The sequence below is a fragment of the Oryzias melastigma genome, linkage group LG22 (genome assembly GCF_002922805.2).
Source record: "Oryzias melastigma strain HK-1 linkage group LG22, ASM292280v2, whole genome shotgun sequence".
In the NCBI taxonomy this organism is placed as follows: domain Eukaryota; kingdom Metazoa; phylum Chordata; class Actinopteri; order Beloniformes; family Adrianichthyidae; genus Oryzias; species Oryzias melastigma.
Genome location: NC_050533.1, coordinates 11,972,389 through 11,996,205, shown reverse-complemented (window position 1 = coordinate 11,996,205; position 23,817 = coordinate 11,972,389). Strand labels below are relative to the sequence as shown.

The following is a 23,817-nucleotide window of genomic DNA, read 5'->3' as shown; positions in this document are numbered from 1 at the left end:
GAAGAAGCTAAGGGACAAACGTAGGAGCTTCATATTTACCCATCATGCTTCTTGTACTTAGGTCAGTGAAAGCAGCACAAGGTACATGGAGCCTGTAAAGCCCGGAGGTGCAAAATAACTCTCGTGCTAGCTACCCGAGCGGCCATTTTGGCAATTTTTGACACGTGAACAATGCTACATGGAAACCCAAAAAAAAATCAAACCTTGAAATGAAGAAATATAATGGCTTTATTTAAAAAAAAATGAAAAGGTGGAATTCTGTTTCCACCGTTTATCCAAATAACTTTAAGAAAAAAGGAAAAAAAGTTTGCGTTAAAAACCTCGCAGCAATGAAAGTATAAAGAGGTTTGTGTGAAGAAAGATCGTTTGAAGCAGAATGTTGTCCAACTTTTACATTTTTACTGACACTTAGGAACAAAAAACTAATTTCAAAAGGTGAATTTCTTCTTTGTTTTTTCAGTGAAAGCTAAAGTTAGAGAGCCCCTAGTGGCAGAGTGGAGTTACTGCACTGACTGTGTTCCAGTATCACAGAGCTGCAATCAGGATGAATTTAATTCACTGTCAATGCAACAAAGTGGCATTTTTTCCCGCTGGGATTTAGTGAGTTTTCAAAATGAAAGCCTAAAAATAAAAGCTTTTTCGGATTTTTTTTCTGTTTTAACCAGTTTTGAATGGCTGTGTCCATTTTGTGATTTCAATTTTTGCATTTAAACATTTCACTTTTTTTTTGTCTGATTGAACCAAAACATGTCAAATAAAAGAGGAAAACAGGGCTGGAATTTCCCTTCAAAATAAAGCTAATATAGACATTCTGCAGCTCCAGATCACTATAGAAACGTTGATGTACAAACTTGCATAGATAAAGTTTCACAGAACAGTTTTCGATACCCAAACACGGAACATTCATTAATGTTGACTTTTTTTTGGACGTCTTTACAGCAAAAAAAAAAGAAAGTTTTGCTTACAAACAAAACAGCTGTGACCATTTAATGCAAGTTTTCAATCAAAGGGGGAGTGGCCTAAAAAATTAGGAGGTGTGATCATGATAAGGGGTTTGGAGTTTAGTGTGATATTTGCTGATGTTAATCAGATCTTGGGAAAAAAAAAATCAAATTCATCAGAAAAAAGAAACAATATTTTGTTTAGCTTTTATAACCTTTATGGCGTTTTAAACAGTGACATCATAACACTGAGGATACTTTTAACCACGGTCTCCCTGGGTTTATTAGTGTGAGACTGTTTGGGCTTTTCTGCATTTAAGGCTGTTTGATTGGCTGAACTTTATTTGAAATTTTATTTTTCTTTCAGCTTTTAAACAGGATTCCCCAAAATCCCTTTATGAGTTGATGCTTTTTTTAAGTGCCACTCAAGAACTGAATAATGTGGTTAAGTGGAGCAAAGATAAACAAAACTTTTTGCATAAACAGAAATAAAAACGGGTTTTTTTAAGTGGCTCCCCCGTTCATCAGCGGAGAAACAAGTGACAACACTCAGAGCACGGGTCTATTTAAAGCGCGGGATTATAAAACATTGACATCATCAAGAGGGCGTGCTGTACATTGAAGCCGTCCCGCCCCCTCAGCTGAAGGCCCGACTAACACACCATGCTGTGTGTGTTTCTGTGTGTGTGTTTGTGTGGAGTTCACACCGAACATGCGACTCTCTCCTGCTACCGCTGAACCTGTACAGCTACAGAGTTTAGTGTTGGTGGAAAAGCTTTGTTGTTTACGGCGAATAATCATGGCGATAGAAGCTCCTCCCTCTTTTCCCAGAAGCTCCCGGGGAGCATTTCAAAAAGTTTTTTGTTTTTCCCCCCAAAAAGCGTCTCGTGACGCAGCTAGGAGTCCGGTTTCATCAGCCTCCTTACCGCTCCTGCCGCTCTCTTTACATCTGGATCGTCTCTCATGTCCTCCTCATGCAGAGTAAATGGATCCCAAAGCTGTGGGCGTGGCCTAAAAATGTGGAGGTCACTTGAAGCAGGAGGAGGATGGGAACAGAAAAGAACCGGACAGAAGAAGATGATGACGATGGCCCATCCATGACGCGGCTAGAAACCAGTGGAGTTTGACTCCGCGGCTTAGGTCGGGAGCGGGTCGTCGTCGCCTTTGCTGCACTTGCACTTGCAGCAGAGGACGATGGGCGTGGCCAGGAGGAGGAACGGTGAGGCGACGAGCAGGAGCAGGCCGAAACCGGCGAAGATGCCCACAACCTGCCAGGCGCAAAGAGACGACGTTTGGGTTGGGGTGGTCCAAAAGTTTTGGGTTTCACTAAAAATGTAAACATCTCATACAAAAAAACTTTATTGTTCAGCCCAACACTTAACAAATATTAAACTTAAAGACTGAAAGGCTCCGCTCAGCTAAAGAACACTAACCTCATACAGCTTGAACTGTTCTTGTGTTTCTGCATATTTGTGTGTAAATTATTAATTAATTATATTTCTGTTCTTGACTGTGTATTGCTTTCTTTGTTTGTTGCTTTAAATAAATCAAAAATAACAAATGAACACAATGTATAGCTAAATAAATAATGTATTTGTAATAATTAATTATCATAAAAGAAAAAATGAAAATATGAAGTTGCAATATTACATGTCTACCACTAGAGGTCAGGGCACCATAATTATATTTTTAAAAGTATTGAATTTGCGTTTTTTCCTTATATTTTCCCCTCTAATTTTTTAAAATAAATTTAGGATTCTTTAACAAAGATTTTATTAAAATATTTTAACGAAACAATACAATATTTGCATATTTTGTACAGTATAAAGAAAAAATACACAAAAGATTCAATGCAAACCACAAAAGATAAATTATTTTTTTATCTATATAAATATATTTTTGCAACAAAAAAAAACAAACAATTTATTTTCTTTTATTTAAGTGTAAAAAATGTTTTGGTTGCTTTTTTGATTGAAGGTGCTGTTCCCTTGTTTCGCCACATGGTGGCGTCAGAGACCAGCACATCCCCCTTCAGCCATATGGATGTGATAAACAGCAGTCATATGTAACAGGGGTTTTTTTTTTTTGCTGTTTCCTCCATTTGTAAGGACAGGAGGGGAGGTTTTTGAAATGCAACGTCTTTCCTGCTTTAAGCAAATAAGCTAAACTGAGGAGGAAAAAGCGCCAGGAAGTGGTTTGTCCACGCCGAAGGGAAAAGGAGGCTATTTTAGATGTAAAACTGTAGGAAAAAAGAAACGTGGGAAAGAAAGAACACAAAAGACAGGAATTATCCCGCCTCCACCAGCTGAACTGCAGTCGTATGACTCAGCGTTTCCCTGTGAAGATGCCAGCGTGTTTGCTGACGCCGGACACGGGCTAAAATGAACGGCGCTCCGGCTTTCATGAACGCCTCGTCGATGAAACTCTAATGTTTGACGGGAAAAACAGATGAAGGCTGTTCTCTGAATGAAGAAATAAAGTTTTTTTTAAAGCGTGGGGGCGTATGAGGCGGGGAGAATGTGTGGGGACAAACAGATGGACTTCCTGTCCAACCAAACCCAGACATGAAGGAGGAGTTACAGCTCCTGTCCTGGGAATGCCGTGGTATTCCACCGGAACACCGTCAGAGATGGTCTGGAGAAAGGGATGGGTGTTCCTTCTTCTCTTCCCTCCTTCTTTCTCCCTCGTTTCTTTCTTTCATTCCTTCAGGTCCTTTCCATGCCTCTTTTCCTTCCTTTTTATCTTCCGTCCTTCCTTACTTTCCTTTATTGACACCTTTTCTTCCTTCTATACCATCTTCCTCCTCTTCTCCATTCCTTCCGTCTTTTCATCATTCCATCTCTTTACCTTGAGTTGAGGGAAACTCAAACTCTTTCCCACAGTCTTTCCTTTTCTTCCATCTTTACTTTCTTCCTTCTATGAAGTCTTTCCTTCCTTTTTTCCTTGTTTTCAATAGACTTTTCTTCTTTCTTTACTTCTTCCCTTACTTTTTAACCATCTGTCCCTCGTTCCTCATTTCCTCCCGTCTTCTTTCCTGCTGCCTTCTGTCTTTCCTTTCCTCTTTCCATCTTTCTTTCAGTCTAATTCGTTCTTACTTCTTCCTTTTCTCCTTCCTTTTTACCATCTTTTCCATGTTCCTTCCATCTTGCTGCCTTCTTTCTTAATGTTTTTCCTTTCTTGTTTCCATCTTTAATTCCTTTCACTTCTCCTTCCTTTTTTTAACCGTCTTTTCCTCATTCCTTCTTTTCTGCCGTCTTATTTCTTTCCGTCTTTCCTTCAGTCTTTAATTCCTTTCACTTCTTCCTTTTCTCCTTCTGTTACTTCCTTTTTTCCCTTCTTTTACCATTTCTTTTCTTGTTCCTTCGTTCCTTCTTTTTTACCGTCTTTCCTTCCTTCTTTCCATCTTTAATTCCTGTCACTTCTTCCTTCCCTTCTGTCTTCCCTTACTTTTTTTAACCATCTTTTTCTCCTTTTTCTTCTTTTCCATCTTGGTACCTTCTTTCTTTCCTCCGTTCTATGCCTTCCTTTTTTCCTTTTGTCCACTTTACTTACTTTTTTCTTTCTTTCCATCTGTCCTCACCATCTTTTCCTTCCTTCCATCTTTACTTCCTTCCTTACTCACCGTCTTTCCTTTGTTCCTTCTAGCCTTCCATTTTCCTTTCCTTCCTCTCTTCCTTTCTTTACCCTTTTATGTTGCAGTTTTTCCCTAAATTCCTGATCTTCGTTGAGCTTCATTGCTTAGATGCTTAAACACGTTAAAATTCACGTTAATCTGAAATTATTGATATTTCTGAACTAATTATTTTATTTCATAAAGATTGCATCAAAACTGTTAAATTTGACACTATCATTTGTTTATTGTATTAAACATGTTAATTAAATTGTTATATTTAATAGAAATCTGTACTTAAAAGTACATATTTTCTTCCTTGTGTTTATTAAGTCTTATGTCTGTGTTTGTTTTTGCATTTTGATATTTTGTTGCTAAAGTTTATCTCCTTGGTGACTCAAAAGGACTGCTTTAAATAAATAAATAAATAAACAAAAACTGGGTCGATTTCTTTCTTTCCTCACAAACCAAAAGCTTTGGGATTCTGGCCGTTATGTAAACTTCATGAAGAACAGGCAGAGTTGGGAAAAGCAGGACGGCGAGCAGATGCTGCTCTGAAACAAACCAACCACAAACGGCGAGTATCGGGGAGGCGGGGGGGTTCACGTGGTCAGCAAAAGGAGGAGGAGGAGTTCTCACGTGCGGCGGGACGCTCTCACCTGCGTTCTGTGCCAGATAACGGACGCCCTGGAGTGTCCCAGCTTGTTCCTGCAGGGTCCTTTGTCGTAGTGGATGAGCAGGAAGTCGTCCTGCGGCGAGCGAACACATCAAAGCTTTAGCGGGAGCAGAGAGCGAGCGGTGGGTGGTTGTTCCCACTAAATTGCTCTTTTTCAAAATAAGACCTGTGCGGTCTGGTTACATAACACGGCGCCGCTCATAAGTCACTCTTATCCAGCCTCAGCTGTCAGTTCTCACCAGACTTTGGCAGAAAAATGGCGCCATAAATCAGCTTTCCTGTTCTCATAAAGCTCAAGGTTGAGTCAGACGTTCCACTAAGGAGCGACGAAAGATTTCCAAGAATATTTTGAAACTCTTAATGATGAAGGGAAGAGGGTTGCACTCACATCCAGGGACTCCAGACAGTACCAGCAGAAGGCGTGTTTGCAGTTCTTGCACATCATCTGAGCGCAGCCCTCGTCCCTCTCGATGTACACTTTGCACTTGGGGCAGCGCTTGATGGGCGCGTCGTCCTCCTCCGTCTTGTAGAAGGAGCTGGAGGGCAAAGGTCACGTACAGGAGTCAGACAAACAGTGCGGCTGCAACGTCTCAATACTTTCTGATACTTTATGCTTCATCTCTAAAAGAAAAATAATTGATTTTCAATTTTTAAACGGTTTCAAACATGAATTTTAGTCGTGCTTTTTTGAAAATAAAGTATTAAATTTAGGCTTTTAAAATCTTCAAAACACAGTCAAACATTAACCATATAATTTAAGATTTCAGAATTATACATATTTATTATTGTAATATTTAAAAATCTTTTTCTGATTTTACTATTTTAATCTTGTAAAATACTGAGCTTTTCTCACAATTTGGTAAAATTTGGACTTCCTTTTCAGAATTTTTTTCTCAAACTTTTTACTTTTTCTTTCAAATAAATCTTTTTTTCCAGACATGATTTTTTTCTTTTATGGTGACCCACTCATACGTTTTACTTCTTAAATTTTGTTTCTGTTGAACACAGCAAACTTTGTGTTTGTAAGTGCTGGCTCCTCCTCTCATTGACGCCTCCCTGCGTGACCCCGTGTGGGGCTAATGTCATTTCCACAGTAAGAGGATATGGCAGAGAAGCAGGTCAGCTACAAACGCTGACGGGACCTCATCTGCCCCGGAAAGACAAACGGGTTTAGAGTTCTGCTTAACTCCGTGATCAACTCCTTCGATCGGTTTTGTTACTTTGAATGAATTCAAGTGAACCCAAAGAAGCCAAACCTGTTTTCTCCCGGCAGGAAGGAAGTTATGGGCAGGTTGCTCTCCTGGCAGGCCTGGCCCGGGTGCCAGTTGGCCTTACACGCCGAGCAGAACTCCAGCGTGCAGACGGAACATCTGACCAACTGTGGCAGGGCGGGAGAGTCCACCTCCTTCAGCTGGCAGACGGCTTGACAGGAGGAAGACGGGCACCATGTCCGGCACGGGTCCAGAAGAACCTCTGGTGGAACAGAAGAACAAAGAAAAGTTTGGATTTAGTTTGGATCAATTTCATTCAAAACTAAATACAAATGTTGTAATTTCAGTTTAGCACATATGATGCTGTCTTTTAAAGAAATGGCTTATACTGTACGTTTGTTTCTTTATAAATAAAGATTGAAAATAATTTGTAAGAAGACCACAAAAAACGAGTATTTTCATTATTGCATTGATACTCGATAAAAGTACTCATATAAGTTTTCAGGAAACAAACGTATCTGTGAAGGTTTTAGCTGATTGACAACATTTCCAAAAGATCAGTTTCCTAAAATCTCTAAAAAGCTGCTTCCTGCTCAGAAAATTAACCTGACACAGAATCTGCAGGATTAAACGCTGAATCTGCATGTGTGCTGCTTGTGTTTGGATTGGATTTGTGCCCTTAAGACGAGTCTTTTGTGTGGGTAGAGGATCTGCAGGAAAGAGGGTTAGCATGAAAAAAAATAAAAACAAAAAGCTCCATCTGTGCGTTCAACTGTCCTCCTGCCTGGAGCTCGTGAGGCTTTTTATTCAGATTTTAGGGAGCCGAGATCACAGTGAGGACGTCCAAGTTAAAAACTAACCACTGAGTTTGCAATGCGAGCATCTATCTTCAACTGTTGTGTTTTTTTTGGAGGTAAAACAGGGATAGAATTAAGGTTGTTTCTGTGTAGGACAACCACGATTAGTCAATAACTCACGACTAAAATAGTTGAGGACTAATTTAATAGTCGACTATTTATGATTATGGCGATTATTAATATAGTTGACAAAATAGTTAACAACTAATTTAATAGTCAATTATTAATTGTCGACTATTAAAATAGATGACGACTAATTTAATAGTCGATTAGTCACCATTATGTCGACTGTTGAAATAATTAATGAGTAATTTAATAGTTGTATTAATGCAAGAAATAAATCAAGGAAAGAAGCTGTATGATTCAATAAAGGTTTAATAAACTATTGTCCAAATTGTCTATTTTTAAGTTAGCATATAGCTTAAACACTTCAAGTTTAAAGCTAATGTTGAGATGTGTGTTTTACAACCTGATTAGTTGACTGAAACAATAATCAGTGATTAGTCGACTATTAAAATAATCGTTTGTGTCTGCCCTAATTCAGTGTCGCCTCTTTCCATTGATCCTTCATAAAACGAAAAGCAGTCGACGGCGGACAAAACCTGCAGCGGTGACGCTATCCCCTACCAGACAAAAGGTCCTCGTCCTTTCTGTGAGTCAGTAAATAAAAAAATAGTGTCTCCTCAGGACAAACGGGCCCACGTGTATGAGGCATCCGAGGCCACCCACTTGACAACTCCGGAGCTACCGGTGACGCAGCTAGCAGCTTTTGCCTCCACTCACCCCTTTCAAACTGGAGCTTCTTGTACCTCTGCATCATGTCTGTGGCCACCATGCACTCGATCTACAGAGAGGAAGGAGAACTGGAAGTCAGAAACAGAAAACTCCCACCAGTACACATCTGATTAATTCAACATTGTAAACAAGGCTCCTCTTGAAGGATCTGTGGTTGTTCAAAGAGCTACACACACATTTTTAACAAATTTTAAGGCTACTGTGTAAGTCAGCCACAGCTGTTCTCATTTGATATATTTTTCAGGACTAAAATGTATTTTTCTCATCTGTAACTATTCAGTTAAATGTCCCTTAATAATAAAGTCAAAGAAAAACAAGCAATGAATTTTTTGTCATTTTTTTAAGAGAATAAACTGAAAATATACCTTATAGTGGTAGATCGTGATATAAATCGTTACTGTGAAATAAAATAGTTTAGATGGTGATTTTCCGTATCGCCCAGCGCTACTCTTATTGAAATTAATCACATCGTGTCTGTGTTTCTGAGCACACATACGACCTGTCCGGTGTACCTGAGAATCCAGCGACTCCTTAAACTGAAGACTATCAAGCAATCGATTTAAACAAACATTTAATTTGATGTCTGCCTTGAAAAAGAGATCTCATCTCAATGGGACTTCTTAGTAAAATAAAGGTTAAATAAAAAAAGAAATTCCTGGTGTAAGAGGTGTATTAGAGTCAGATTAGCCTTAAAATCCTCATGAAATAACATTTCTTCATTTCTTTGGGGCATAAAAGTGAAAATGACAGAGAAAAAGTGATTTTCTTGACCTTTCAGTTGCTTTTTTTTAAGCTACAGCCCCACATGCGACAGGAATTATTAACCTCAGTCATACGTTTCAAAATTTATACTATATATAGTGTGAAATAAAAATTCAAAGCACACAAGAAATGAGCTTCACTGTCTATGTTTGCCAAAGTTAGGTGATAATGCTGCGTTTGCACGGCTCTGTGAAAACATTAGCATGAGCCAAGACGCTGTGACGATGAAGAGTTATTTATGGAAGCTGCTGCTGCTCTTATTGAGCAATCTTAGTATGTGAGAGAATAAAAAAATTAAAGCTAAAATTCTGCTCTTGACATTAAAAGCAGGGAACGCCACTACAACTCAACGTGATGATCATCAACCATCCTTTAGCTTTACCTCGTTTTCTTGCAAGTGTCCTCTTTTGGGACAGGCAGAGTCCGGACAGCTAATTGCAGTTTCAAGGCCTTCTTTAATGAGGAGCTCCACATACTGCTTCAGGCACTAAAGGGAAAAGAAAAAGAGCATTAAAGCTCAGGTATTTTTTGGGCTTGTACATATGAGCAGTTGTCTGGATGGCAGGGGCATCTGGGAGCTTCGCAGATCTTCTGTTGGGATGATTTCGGAGCCGATGATATAATGTCCAGCATGCGGGTGAATCCATGTCCAATTCCTACGTGGAATATCGACCTTAAAACAAGCTCGAGCTGTGATGTTTACCCCTCCATATTGGTGACGGTAATTCATATAAAAAACGAAGGGGTAAAAAAACAAACAAAAAAACAACACTCCCCAGACCCCATAAACCTCTGATAAATCCAACCGTTACCATAGAAACGACTGTTTTCTTGGTGCAGCTGTAGCAGCCAATTGTTCTAGAAAGTTGGATTAATTAAAAGACTGTTAATGGTTTGATTTATAAACTAAACGAGGGATAAACACATAAATATTGTCTCTAAGTTATGTAATCAAAGATCAGCTTGGAATGGTGTTTATCTTTGGTCAGAACGAGTTAAACTTCAGGTCTCGCTGTCGTCAAACAGATTGTGTTGAAGGAAATGGCAGCTATTCTTGGCAGTCATTGTTGTGTCCCAACTCACTCACTACTTCCCGTTTAGTGCACTTTATAGGGTATTGCCATTTTGTTGAAGTCCCCAAATCCACAATTTCAAGACCAGTGCCTTGGAAAGCAAGAAGTCTTTGCGAAAAACCAGTGTGCATCTATACTCTCTTGATTGGTGAATATAGACCACAATGCATTCTATTTAACCTTGAAAAGAAAGTAGATGTTTAAAATCATCATCAGTGGATTCATAGTTTCTTTTGTAAGAGACCATGGTAGAAACGTGATAATGCCCTGCGAAGTGTGGATTATCAGAAATTAATCTACGGCGTGGAACCTTCAAACGCAAACGGTTGTTTTCGCAAAGTGCGTTAATTTCTGATAATCCACACTTTGTTGGGCATTATCCCATGCTTGAACCACTGCAATAAGACACAAAAAAGAGGCTGTTGGTGAGCGTCTGAGTCGCGTGCCGGAACTATTGCGCAGATGGGGGCGATGGTTCGGACTTTTAACAGCGACGCACGCGCTCATTCGGGAGAAGCAATGGTGAGATACAGGCTCTTTAGCGAATGTGTGAAGCATGTCTACCTGTAAACATTTATCCTCCATCTGTAGGATATCCAGCCGGTAAGAAGTGACTTTGTCTGAGCGCTAGAATGACTGCGATCACTTGCTTCTTGTTTGCTGTGGGAACTGGGAGCGCGCTTCGCAGTTGTTTGTGTGTACTTCAGGTACCGGTCGGAATTTTTGTTTTCATGCACTTCAATGTTTAACCTGCTGGTGTACGGTGTAATTTTGCTAAATTTATAATGTGACGTTTTCAAACAATGTAATTACTTGTTGCTAATGTTAATTTAAAGTAATTCTTAAATAATACAAAGTACATGAATTCACTGTAAAATTAGGGATGTTGTTAATTAATTGAAGCACTTAAAATTATATTTATTGCCATTATTATGTGTGTTTTAAGGTTTTTACCAATTGACTGCTGACTGACCAAATAGAAAAATGATAAAGATTGGAAAAATAATCTTAAGTGACAGTCTGAGTAAATCAGCCTTTATTTTTGGATGCTTTTCAAGTGAGGGAAAAGTGCACAAAAAATTAGGTCAATTTTGAGAGAGGCTGTAAAACATATTCGTCATACTTTGGTGTGATGTTCTTGTGGAGGTAGATAGCTGTCGCCACTTGACTTATTTAATTTTTGTTGTGTTGTTTACAACAATTTTACACTAAGTAGTGTCACTGCTGATCATGTTTACTATTGTTAACATTGAATTTGACAGATAATTCCAATTCAGTTGTTGCCAATGTTTGTCAAAGACAGTATTACTGATTTCAGCAATGTTGTACAAAAGTGTGTATAATTTGTTGCACAAAATAAGAAAAGTTGTTTATTATGATTGAGTTTAAGCTAAAAAAGATAAATGTGGATATATTCTCCCCAAAAACATGTTCTTCTATATAATGCTAGTAATTAGAGAGGATTTTTACCAATTATCGAAGTATCGCGATATTATCGATATCGTGAGCCATGTATCGCGTATCGTATCGTATCGTGAGGTACCCAGTGATTCCCAGCGCTATCGTATACGTCTGTGCTGGTACAAACTTGGCACCGAGTTTTTGTATCGTTCCCTAGTGAGTGTGTGCCTGAAATGCATTCAAATCCAGAGTATTTGATTGTCCTGCACTATACTGGCTTTCAGGGGTTTGAGACATAACCTTAGTTTCTTCATTTCCGGACCGACTGCTATGGCAACAAACGGTGACTGCCGTCTTTTACTGATTCAGAAGTGTTACGGAAAGTTCTGGGTTCTAGTTTCATCATATAAATCCTGCTTGCATACTTCCCCTTTCCTGCTTCACAGCGAAATTAGTGTTTTGTACACACTGGCGCTGGTGGAAACCGGCAAGTTATGTTGACAGCTTGGAAAAAAAAAAAAAAAAAGAAGGAAAAATAAAGTCTGTTGCTGTTGGCGGAGGGCAAAAACTCACCAGCGTACAGAAGACACATTGGCACTGTGTGATGGTGGTCATCTGCTCCAGCGGGAACTCTCCAAGGCACAGTTTGCAGGAGACCAAGGGGTCGACGGCCAGCTCCCACGTGGGGCGGTATCGCGCCGTGGTCATCTTCACCACCACCGAGCTGCAACGTCGCAGAGGAAAGTTAGCGTGGAGGAACGAACCGTCTGTTTCCGTAATTACACAACAAAATGACACACAAACAGGAAGCTTAACACTGAATTCCTACTGGAAAGGGGTTCACATGTAAAAAAAAAAAAAAAAATGTATTCTTTTTGACAATTTGGATTCAGTTAGTTGTCTTCCTGAAGGATTATTTAGCCTGGGAGTTGCAACTTCAACCAAATGCCTAGCAAGCCGGGTGCTGAGTCAGGGGTAGATACCCCACTGGTGTAGAATACCCACCTTAACCCTTTAACACCCGAGCTCAAGCGTCAATGTTCTTTGAATGACCATAACTCTTTGACCGGTAACGCAGTTCCAACGGATTCTGAATCAGAGAGAAGCAACTGTGCGTAAATGTAAAATTTGTATGCGTTTTTATCTGTTGTAAATATGTTAATTGCGTAAATGATCAAAGAGTTACTGTGTTTCAAGGAGCGCGTGATATTTTGGTGTTACCTGTGACATCTCCAGTGTTAAAGGGTTAAAGCAGGATCCCCACGTGACTCACTTTAGGCTGGAAGTGTAACTAGGAGATCTCCACTGATTACACTTCTTCAACTTTGCTCACAACCTGGAAGTCGGGTTTGAGCACCGAAGTAACAATATAATGAAAAAAAAAATGTGGATTATCAAGAACACGTTACATTAAAAAGGTATCAGAGCAATAGAGGTTATTCAGACAAGTAGATTGAGTAAAGCTGCATTCACACCGGACGCAATCTGCGCGTCAAATTCACGTCTGCCACTGCTCTTTTACTGCTTATAGCCTTGACGCCCCGGCCGCTTGTGGGAGGAGCAACCGTCAAAGTTTGGCTGGATTCATTTTTCGTATAATTTGTCATTTATTTTGTGATAAAAACATTTATTAAGCCAGATATTGTTGACGGCATCAAACTAAATGAACAGAACCTGTTTTTTTTTAAAGGATTTTCAGAGCAATTGTTTCTTGGTGAAGGCGTAGAGCGTCTGCCGTCCTCATCCAGCGGGCCTCTCTATGTGTTTGCTGAGAGCCGGAACAGTTTATTTTAGGCCGTCTTGTCTCTGCAGCTGAGAGCAAAGAGCAGCCGCGCCGCTGTTTACAGGAAGTGCTCCTGTGCTCGCGCCGTCGACCCCGTCGAGCTCTGCCTCTGCTGCTTAGCAACAGGCTGAGAATTTGGGAGTAAGGTTTGTGTTAGGAGGGGTGGGAGCATGGATATCTCAGAAAAAAAAGGTGCGTTTGGAGCTGGGTTTCATTGGTGGCAGCTTGGCTCCACGTGTGGCTGCCTGGTGGCAGAAAAGAACAGCAGGGGAAAAACATTTTAATGGGGGGGTTCAAAAGTTCACACCCCAGCTCTGCGAACTCATGTGCGGTCTGTGTGCGGTGCAGGAAGTTCAAAAACTCATCTTCCATATATCCATGAATCTTTTTCACCGAGCGGGAAAATGATATACAAGCCAATCGAAACCTTCGATGCTGCTGTCATCTGACTGCATCATTTCTACGATGACATCCTCTCTATGATCAGCTGTAGAGGTGGCACAAAAAAACTCACGAGTCATTAAAGAATCAAACGGCTGAATGCAGATTAACGTAAAAGGTTTATTTTTAGGGAAATCTTCACATGGCAACCAGAGAAAACCTTAGGGAGTATTCAGACTAGAGAAGTCCGTTAGTCAAGATCGACACCTTCCGTCTGGTCTGTATTCAGACTGCCGTTAATCAGCGTGTGAACAAAACAATGTGACTATAGATCTCTTCACTCATTGGCCAGGACATACAAGGGTTGGACAAAGCAATGAGAGAAAGAATGATGGAAGTCCTAAGCTTTGCAACCATTTTTGGGGAACGGTATGTACAACACTTTAGTAGGCTGAAGCATGCTGCAAGACAGTTGCTAAGGAGACGTCGGCTATGATCGTACGCTGATAATTGTTTATGACATTTAGGTTGTCAGGAAAACAGTGTGAGAAGCCATGATTCATTTCAACGAGTTGCTGTTGCATTGTTTTTCCACGTTTTCCCGCGGCTCTCTGTTTAAATCCCATAATGCCCGGCTACGGTGGCTGTTTTGGCCCAATTGTTCCACTCCGAGCACGGAGTGTATTCAGAATAAGGAGCTCAGACCAATTGGAAACTTACCGAAACCAGTTGGAAAGATTGGCCCAAGAGGTTCTTGGTGCACTTGGGTGAATTCAGACAGAAAATGTGCTCTGGATTTGTCCAGTCGGAACACAACCTTAAACCCCTTTTCAGCTGATAAAACAGTTTTCTGACAAGATATTGAGGAGTTGTGTTAAATGAACAGATCAATCAGGAGAATCTTAACCCTTTAGAGCGGACCTCAAGTGTTTATGTTCTTTGATTTACTGTAATTTTTCAATTGTTAACACGATCAACGTACATTAATTGTTTTGTGTTTAAGCGTCACCAGAGACGCCTCAGCTGTTAAAGGGTTAATGACAAGTGTGAAAAAGTCAAAACAAGAAAGAAAGACAAGAAAATAGATCAGTTTGAGTCCGAATGAAGCAAAAATATTCAAAAATATTCATGAAGTCTTTCACTTTTGATAAAAAAAAATATTTCTGTTAATATTACGTTTGAATTTCTATCGAATTAAATGCTAAAATAACTAACTAAAATAACTGAGAAGGAATCACCAACATCACAAAAACAAAAACTTCATGAAAGACGTTTCACTTCAAAATAAAAGCTTTTGTGTAGTTTTTACCAGAAAAAAAGTCCTATTCTAATCATTTAAGCCTTATTTTACAACTTCAAACAGTAACTTAATGAGAAAATAAAACAGTGAGAAACAAATTGGGTTAATTTTTTTAAAAAGGTTACCCTTTTCTGACACTTAAGAAGGAAATTTCACTTTTGATTAAAAACAAAATCAAACTTGACAGGTTGTTTTGTGAGAAATGAGGAATAAACGCTATAATTAATTATTTTTTTTTTCAATTAGGAACAGTGTTGGGGACATCCACACTATTGATTATGGTAGGATGGTCAATTGACTAATAGATAAAGATGCATTGTTTTTGTTTACTTGCAGTTAATTAGTATTAAATGAAATACAGTTTGAAAAAGTCGGACAAACGAATATGGGAAGAAAACCCATATTCTTCAATCAAAACACAAAAAACGCATTAAACAAACAAACAAAAAGATTTTATTGACTGTTTTGATTTATTGAGAAAACTTTATTGAAAAACTAGACTAAGCGTTTAGACCAGACATACTTTGTGCTACAAACTTAATCTTGATGTCATTTGAACATGTGCTGCTTTTTTTTATAATAAAAACATAAAAAAAATAAAATAAAATAAAAGCAGCAAAAATAGTGCTGACTAATCAAATAAAGAAAATATTGTATGATAACCAAAATGATGTTGTAGATTTTGTTGTATTTTATGAATACATTTTTGTTCTTTCCTTTTATTTCCTAAATTGAAAGAGAAAAATACACATTAGAACAAAAAATGTCAACATCTGAGTGTGTTTGATAAAAACTAATTGAATAGATATGTTGGACCCACAACAGTGATTCCAAATGTGATGACTAAGCTAGATTATTTTAAAAAACACCAAACAAACAAAACCAAACAGCTCTCCTGGCGAGCCATCTGACTGCTCCCAACAGTGCCAACCACAATGGCTAAAAATAATGTCAGGAAAAGATCTGGATATTACCCATAATGCTCAACCTTTGTGGTTTCTTTCCCATCTTCACCTGTTAGTTCAACATAACAGCCACAACACAGCTCTCTGCGCAGGAGGATCGGGTTTCTCTGCTAATGGACGCGCAGAAACAATGCAAGACCCGAGCGCCGCTCTCCATTTTCACCTGAGTCGGCCGTTTCAGGAGTCTGTGTCAATTACATAATGTCACATCTCGCCGTTGCGTAAGATCGCGCTCTTCGCATCCAGCGAGGCGAGCTGGAAGAGACGTTTGACACCATCGAGTTTGTGTTTCACTAAAATGGCAAGAAGCTGCCGGAGGCGAGAAAAGAACATTCTCATCCAAATACGGAGCAAAAAAAAGGACAAAAAGTGATGATCTACTTGGGGAGACACAAGACAAACAACTAATGCTTTACATAATTTGAGATAATTGATTAAATCATGAGTACTAATGAAAAACGACGCAACATTCAAGAGGGGTGATTAAATGTCTGAAGAAGTGAAATTTAGCTAAAAAATAAAAGGTTTAATAGTCAAAGAAGTGGCCGATTTTTACATTCCAGTTTTGTAACAAACAGGGAGTTTGTTCCTCCCTTCACCTCCTCCTCGACCACGAAGCTCGTGACCAATTAGTGAGGCCTCTAATTTCCAACTGCAGCAAAGAAAGGATGTGAAAAAACGAAAGGTTGCAGAGAAAAAAATAAGTCTTCTATCTGGCTGATAAGAAAAATGGCTCTTGTTAAAAGCAGTTTTTACCTCCTCATAATGGAAGTGTCGAATCCAAGAGGGGTATGTATGAATAATTATACTTAAAGGAAAATGTCATTTTAGACCGAAGTTTTTTCCTAAATATGCTTCCTTTTAAACTAAACAAAACCATTTAAGAGGAACAGAAAGCTTCATAAAAACACATTTCTATTCTTGAAAGATCAAAGGAACTTGTGATTATTTTTTTCTTTAGCATTTTAACAAATAACCTCATAGAAATGGTTTTCGTTCTTTTCGCACCTGAAAGGCTCAACTTTTATGTGGCTTGTATATGGATAAATTCTAGTTGTGTTTACTGATGTCGAAGCAATTTTGACGGCATTCTGTCAAATGTCGACCTGTTTTTTTTTTAGTTCAAGGTGTTATTGTAAACACGCTAATGTGGCTAGCGTGTAGTGGTATCTGCGTTTTTTGCTTCATGTTAAGGCCGTGTCACACTACTGCTACGCTCAATTAGCACATCGTCCATGAATGCAATTTAGTTATTTCGCGATACATGCGTGATATATGTACTTCATAAAAGTTAGTGGCTCTTGCATTTGTCATTCTGTTGAGGACATCGACAGATTTATGCAAATCCGGTTTTGAGCCGTACAAAATGTTTAGGGCCAGGGGCCCAGTTGGGTGAATGGGGATGAGACTCTGGACGTGCACTGAGCCCTTTACACGGAGCTTCCCAGCAGCAAAGTCAAAGTCGTACCTATTCCGTGGTTTTAACGTGATTCAATTGGGATACATCTATGAAAAAAATTCATAAAGACCAGAATTTTTCAAAATTTTCCACGTATATTCACATATGACCAGTTTTCATCTGTGACATGGCCTTACCAACAAGCCTGGGTGTTAGCTTGGACACAGTAATGTTTGTTTTACCAGCATCCATCCGGTTTTTAATTTGTTGCAAACACTATTATCAAAACACTGAAACTTCTAACATATAGTGGAGTCTGTCTGTGTTTTTAGCTATGTGTTACTGACAAGTTTGGGAGTTATCGTGGTCACAGTAACATTTGTTTTAGTGGTATCAGGCTGTTTTTTACATGTTGCAAACAAGGTTGGGAGTTACAGGTACTGTCAATACTATGACGTGGCTAACGTGTAGCACATCACACCCAAGTTCAAGAATTACTGTGAACCCAGTTAATAAAGTACTTATCTTTGATTTAATGTCTTTTTTATCGCGCTTAATGGTTATTGTGCGGCTGATATTTTACATAATTTTGAATACAGATTTTTCATCGACTGTGCTTCTTATAAGAGTAGGCAAATAAAGTAATGGTGCTGTCTTCTGATTGGTTTAGCCAACCAACAATATTCAAAAATACAACTTAAAATCCAAAGAAATAAAAAAAGTCACAACAAAAACAGTTGCAAGCCAAAAATAACAATAAAATACATTTGGTCTTTAGTTTTAAATGAAAATAATCTACATGAGGTGTTTTTTATAACATCCGTAACCGACATTTGACAAATTTGTCTTCATCCAGCTGAAGCTATCTTCCATTCTGAGAACAATAAGGACAGAATGTAGGTCATGGGCTTATGCAGGCCATAGCTTGAATTAGAACATGAAACCACACCTCAGCCATTCTGTGCTGAGCAATGATCCAGATGAACCTGTCTGTTATTCTAACCTAAATTCAGATCCCTTTAGAGAGCTCAGGCTTTTCTTTGGACAGAGAAGACGCTCACGGTTTGACCTGGACGCTAAGGGGACGTCTTAGAGAAGACGTTTGAGAGGTTAAAACATCAGACTGATGGATGCTGCAGAGAAGCTGCATTTGTAACTCGAGAAGGTCACAGCTGCAGCTAACTTTAGTGCCAAATAAAAAACTGCAAACGTTATGTCATTTCAAAGCAAGAAATACTGTATTTTTGGACCATAAGGAGTATCGGATTTTAGGACGTATTAGGCAAAACCAAAAAGTCAGATAACTTAGTATGACTACATTAACCAGAACGCCTAGCTAAGCCAAGAGGCAAGTGATTGGTCAGAGAGGTACTCCAATAAACTGTGTTATTATCCTTTTTTCTGTATAAGTTATGTATTGCAGAGGGAAAAATCAACACATAAGTCCAACTTTATTGACAATAACATTCACTTTTGTTCAGTTGTAACAGAACAAATACAAGACAATACTCTTATTCTTTCACTTTATTATAACTGTGTGCATCACTCCATCAAGTTCCCGACTATGATATGATAATTCTATAAGTGGTCCAGTTTTGTAGCTTACCAACGTCAAACCAAAACATTCAGACAGATGTTTTAGGTGCACCTAAACGTTATGGTCCAGAAATATAATATTCAGCAATTTTTCTTAGTCTGCTAACAATGACTTAAACTCAGAAAAGGAAATCCTGCTAATTTAGGCTTACAGTCAAAGCCTCTTTTTTTTATTTAAGGTCCACTGGTTGTTTCTCTGTTAGATAACTTGATACCTGTATACCAAACAGCTAAGGTTTTGAATGCAGGTGTGGTCCACATGAATTTCTATGTACAAAATACAGTCTATAAGGAAATGTAATACACGTTCAAGAATACACTGAACGGGCATTCTTGAATGCATTTTTAGTATATGGTTTTCACACTGGACTGTCGCTACCTGATACTAGCTCGTGTACTCACAGTTGGAGCACTATATGAAAGACTTGGTGTTATATAATTTCACCCAGACACAATCCACAAATATTAATTTCTTCTTCATGATAAATTTTTGAATGGTTGGTATTTCTATGTATTGAAAAGGATGCTAGTCACTACCAAAACCTAGTCCCTGATTGGTCAAACTTCAACTGGTTTAAATTTTAACGCATGTTCAATGGCTGTACACTTTGTACATAGAGCCTGATAATGGACTTAGAAACTTGTGTAACACTTGAATTAGGGCTGGGAATCACTGGATACCTCACAATACAATGTGATACATGATATATGGCTCACAATATCGATAATATCACGATAATTGGCAAAAACAGAATTTTTTTTAGGAGAATATATATAGCTATTTATTTCTTAGCTTGCCTTGAACACAGTCATAATAAACAATTTGTCTTATTTTGTGCAACAAATAATAGACACTTTTGTGCAACATTGCTGAAATCAGTAATATTATGTATTTGACAAGAATTAGCACCAACTGAATTTGAATTATCTGTAAAATCCAGTGTTAGGAATAGTAAACATGAACAGCCATGCCACTACTTGGTGCAAAATTGTTGTAAACAACAGAACAAAAATGAAATAATTCAGGTAGCTGACAGGCACATTGGTGCCCACAAAAGCCAGTCTTGCAACGCACGCCCCCATCAAACACCAAAGGAACATCTCACCAAAGGATGACGGAATAATGTTTACAGCCTCTTCAAAAAAAACAAAAAAACGATAATTGGTAAGAATTCATAAAAAAAATCAATCACAGAGATAAATATCGTGATATATCACAATATCAATATTTTGCCACACTACTTGAATACGAGAATCTTAAATGCATAAGCCCAAAATGCGCATAAACGTGCGCGTTTACATCAACTTTTAATTGGAAGTAGCCGCTTCCAAGCCCGGTGTGAACGTACCATAAGAAAAAAGGACTGTCGTTGTTAAGAAGATCTATGCTACCATAGGAGCCCTTATATGTCTGAAAACTCCAGGAGACAAAAAAAAGTTCCTTCTCCTTCAGGTTTGGTTTGTTTTCACACTGCACTTTTAGGAGCAGACCAGAGGACCTACAGTTACACTTGCTTGTTTGAGGGCAGCAATAGTACCAAGAAAAACAATTAGCCAGTCTTGTTCTTACTATGACTATTACATTTAGAAATTCAAAAAAACAAAAACAAAGATATGTGGATCTAATTCCACACTACAGGTTTTGTTTTGGTAGGTTTGTCAAATCAACGTCAATGTTCAGGTGAGCTTTCATACTTGTCCAAATGAACCAGACTATCATACAGACCAAAGTGACCCACGCTAGAAGTATCTGTACCCAATAAACTTTGATTTTAGGAAATGAGGATCAACTCAGCCATTCTTTTTCGAACATACTTTCAGCATCATGGAACCCCAAACCTTTACAGTCTTTCACAACCAGATACAAACATACGGTTTGTTACATTTCTTTTAAGGTTTTTACCTTTATTTTACAAAAGAGAAGTCCATAAAATGTAAAAGCAATCAAACTAAAACATGATGGAAGTAAGAGAAGTTACTCAAGGGGAAACGGTTTTACACAAGTGTGACAAAACAAAAAAAGAAAGAGGAAGTGAAGAAAAAGTGGCTCAACTCATCCTCAGTAGAAAGAAAAAGTGTCTGTGAATAGATGCAGCAGCATTGGCGAATCATTACCCAGTAAAAGCTTTGACAGCATTTTTTAAAGTTAAAGCCTGTTTTCTTCTCAAAAGTCAATGTTGGCGAACATTGACTATGGCGCTAAGCCCGATGCATTTATTTTTCCATTAGAAATGAGGCTGTTTTACAGCATCAGAGGCAAATGGAACATTAAACAGCAGTTTGTTGTAAGAGGTGGTTGTTACAACCGTCTGAAAATGGAACGACATAAAAGCCGTAAGAAACCGTCCCCCCTCAGTTTGCCGTGAACTTCAAATGAGACTTGGCACAAGTTCATTACAAGCTTGTTCTCGTCTCGGCGCACGTCATCGTCTCCCAGTCTAAGCGAAGATGACAGGAGTTCCACGACGAGCCCATTTCTATTGACAGATGCATAGAGCCGGGGCAAAAGGTCAACTCTGCTGTCAAGTTCTCGCTGCTTCATGATGTTGGACGCTCACTGTGATACCACACTGGCGGTTCTGTAGGTTCCTAGATTTTGAATCGGAGCTAAAAGGGGAGAGAAGCTGTCAAAACATTATTTGCTAATGGAGGGAATTTGAACTGTCGTCTAACTAGACTTTAGTTAAATGCATGAGAAATGTAAAAATGAGTGGACATTACCAACTGAACCAAACAAATAAAACCTGGACCTGGTCAAAACCAAAGAAACAAACTAACAAAATGAATGAACACTTGGTTAAAATGAAACAACCCCGTTACATTTCATTGGTCTTGGTGTAAACAGACTCTGGTACAGTTTGCTTGAATGTTCACTGCTTTTTCCCTGGAACAAAGAGCGGTATCAAATCAAAAGATGGTGATGCTTTTGCATTGACATAAAACATGCTGCCAGAATTATACAACCAATCCGATCATCTTTTAATCTATTCTAAAAGGGTTCCCAGTGCTCTTTTAATTGTATGTATGCAGTTTTTAGCCAAAATATAAAAATAAAATAAAAAAAAATAAAAATGTCGTATTTGGGGACATAGTTCTTGTAGAGCAGCAATAGTCAAAATTTGCATCCGAGTTGTGTGCGGAACTGTACGTATGTAGACAACCCCGACAAGCTCGAGACCTAAGAGGTTAAGCAAGAAAATGTTTTAGGTCTTTAAGGTATACACTTAGTAAGAAGGTGGAGTTGCTTATAATTCCATTAAAGTAGGAAGGGTAGCGCGAGTTGCAAGTTTCTACCATTGTGTTTCATTTACTTCCTGATGAGGACTTGTTTATTGGATCCAAGTGAGCAGTTGTCGGAACTCCAGACATTTTTTAGGTAGTTAACCACTTGTGAGAAAGAAAGAAAAACATAGAAACAAAAATGTATTATTTTTTTTTAAATCTATCAGTGAAGCTAATAAGCCATCCCATATGAACCAATGAAACCATCCTAGAGTGAAAGCATCTCAACTTAAGCACTTGTATCTTCTTGGTTTAAATTCTCGGTTTAAAACCAAAACATTTGTTACAACATTAAACCAAATTATGGGGAAAGTGAATCGTTGTATCACAATTGCATACCATTAGGTCTTTGTTGAAAGTTTCAAACTGCTGTTGTGCAAAACTTAAGAAAGATGTTATTGACCGTTTTATTGCATTATTGTAGGTTTACTTAGCATTAGCCAACTGAAAGGTTTTTCTTCATTGTTACTTGCTTATTAGAAAACTGAAAAAAAGCTTTTTCTGACATTTTTCATGTTTCTTTTTTGTTTTCTAATACAAAAATACTAAATAAAACAAGATCGTGACAAAACATTCAAGGTCTGAACCGAATTGTGAAGAAAGCGTAGTGTTGCATTTTTAGTATTTTCATTAACAACCAAACACCAAATGTAAAGCAGAAAAGACGAGAAGAAGTAAACAAAACACTCCACCGAAGTGTCAAATGCCCCACAGTTACAGCCATCTCACAACATGACAGTTAAATATGCAACAAGCTCAAAAGAAAAACAGAATAACCACAACTGACAGAGTGCCTGTTCACATTAGCCTTAACCAACCTCGACTGACGCTCATTCTTATCCTCTTATTACACTTTAATCACTTAAATGTTATAGAGACGGCGGTAAAGTGCGAATGTTGTAGTCGCTTTATTTTTTCGGGGAGTAGAGACGCTCTGGAGCGTGGAATCTGTCAGATCTTACCCACCGTGAACCCAGCTATTCCCTACAGTCACTCAGTTACAGCTCTGCAGACAAAACAACAGTATGGAGTTGGTGTCATTCCAGGATCTGGGTCCCATAAGGGCCTTCCTTGTGCGCACGCTGCAGCACAACAGTGTTTTGTCTCCGGCTCGCTACCCTGCACCACCCCTCCCCTCCTGACAGGACTAACATTCCTCGCTGCCAACGGACGAGCTGCTGTCGTCAAAGGCTGACTCGGGAGGAAACCCAAATGATCCGGCATCCTGTTCACGGGCACCAAAACGGAGATGGAAGGGAGTAGAAAGAAAAACGACTTCTTCAAAGGGGCGTAGGGTTTGACATCTACCCACCAAATATCAGAATAAATCTCCTCCTGCTCACTCTGGTGCAACCAACTCCCTTAAAGTCCTCCATAAATGAACTCATCAAGATATCCGAGTCTGATGGAAAAGATTTTGAGACTTTGAGATACGCAGAACACATACAATCTGTTTCAAAGCTTTGAGAAATACCAAACATAAGCAGAACGGAGCTTAAGGTTCTATGCTGTCCAATATCCGCAGAAAAAAAAAGTTTTAAAAACAACACCACCAAAAAAATGCCCAAAGACCTTGAAACGAATATGGGTATTTGTGTACCCTCAACAGAAAGGAAAGCCTTTCACAAGAGTTGGACACTCCTTGATAAACTGGAATACAATTTTTTGGAACGGTAATTTTCAGTAGTTTTAGAAATCTCCAAAAGAAGAGACACTGTGGAGCAATATAAAAGCAAAAATTATTTGAAGACAATTTTTAAGATGCTTTAGGTATTTTTTTAATTT

General features: G+C 38.7%; 1 protein-coding gene across 11 annotated transcripts in view; it reads right to left on the bottom strand.

Moving 5' to 3' along the window:
• The window catches only part of rnf144aa (ring finger protein 144aa), a 132,036-nt gene that overhangs the window by 100,935 nt on the left and 7,284 nt on the right, over window positions 1-23,817 (bottom strand). For 9 of the 11 annotated variants that reach the window (XR_002918949.2, XM_036209847.1, XM_024269456.2 and 6 more), the window contains 6 exons: window positions 11,900-12,050; window positions 9,235-9,339; window positions 8,079-8,139; window positions 6,484-6,700; window positions 5,616-5,763; window positions 5,211-5,300 (listed from right to left, as the gene is read on the bottom strand). Coding sequence is in view for 10 of the 11 variants with exons in the window: in XM_036209847.1 (XP_036065740.1) it covers window positions 5,211-5,300; window positions 5,616-5,763; window positions 6,484-6,700; window positions 8,079-8,139; window positions 9,235-9,339; window positions 11,900-12,034 (756 nt within the window). In the remaining variant the exon portion in view is untranslated. Of the gene's footprint in view, window positions 1-210; window positions 2,210-2,248; window positions 2,268-5,210; window positions 5,301-5,615; window positions 5,764-6,483; window positions 6,701-8,078; window positions 8,140-9,234; window positions 9,340-11,899; window positions 12,051-23,817 lie in introns of those variants that run through there. The other 2 variants (XM_024269449.2, XM_024269543.2) reach the window with 2 other exon arrangements.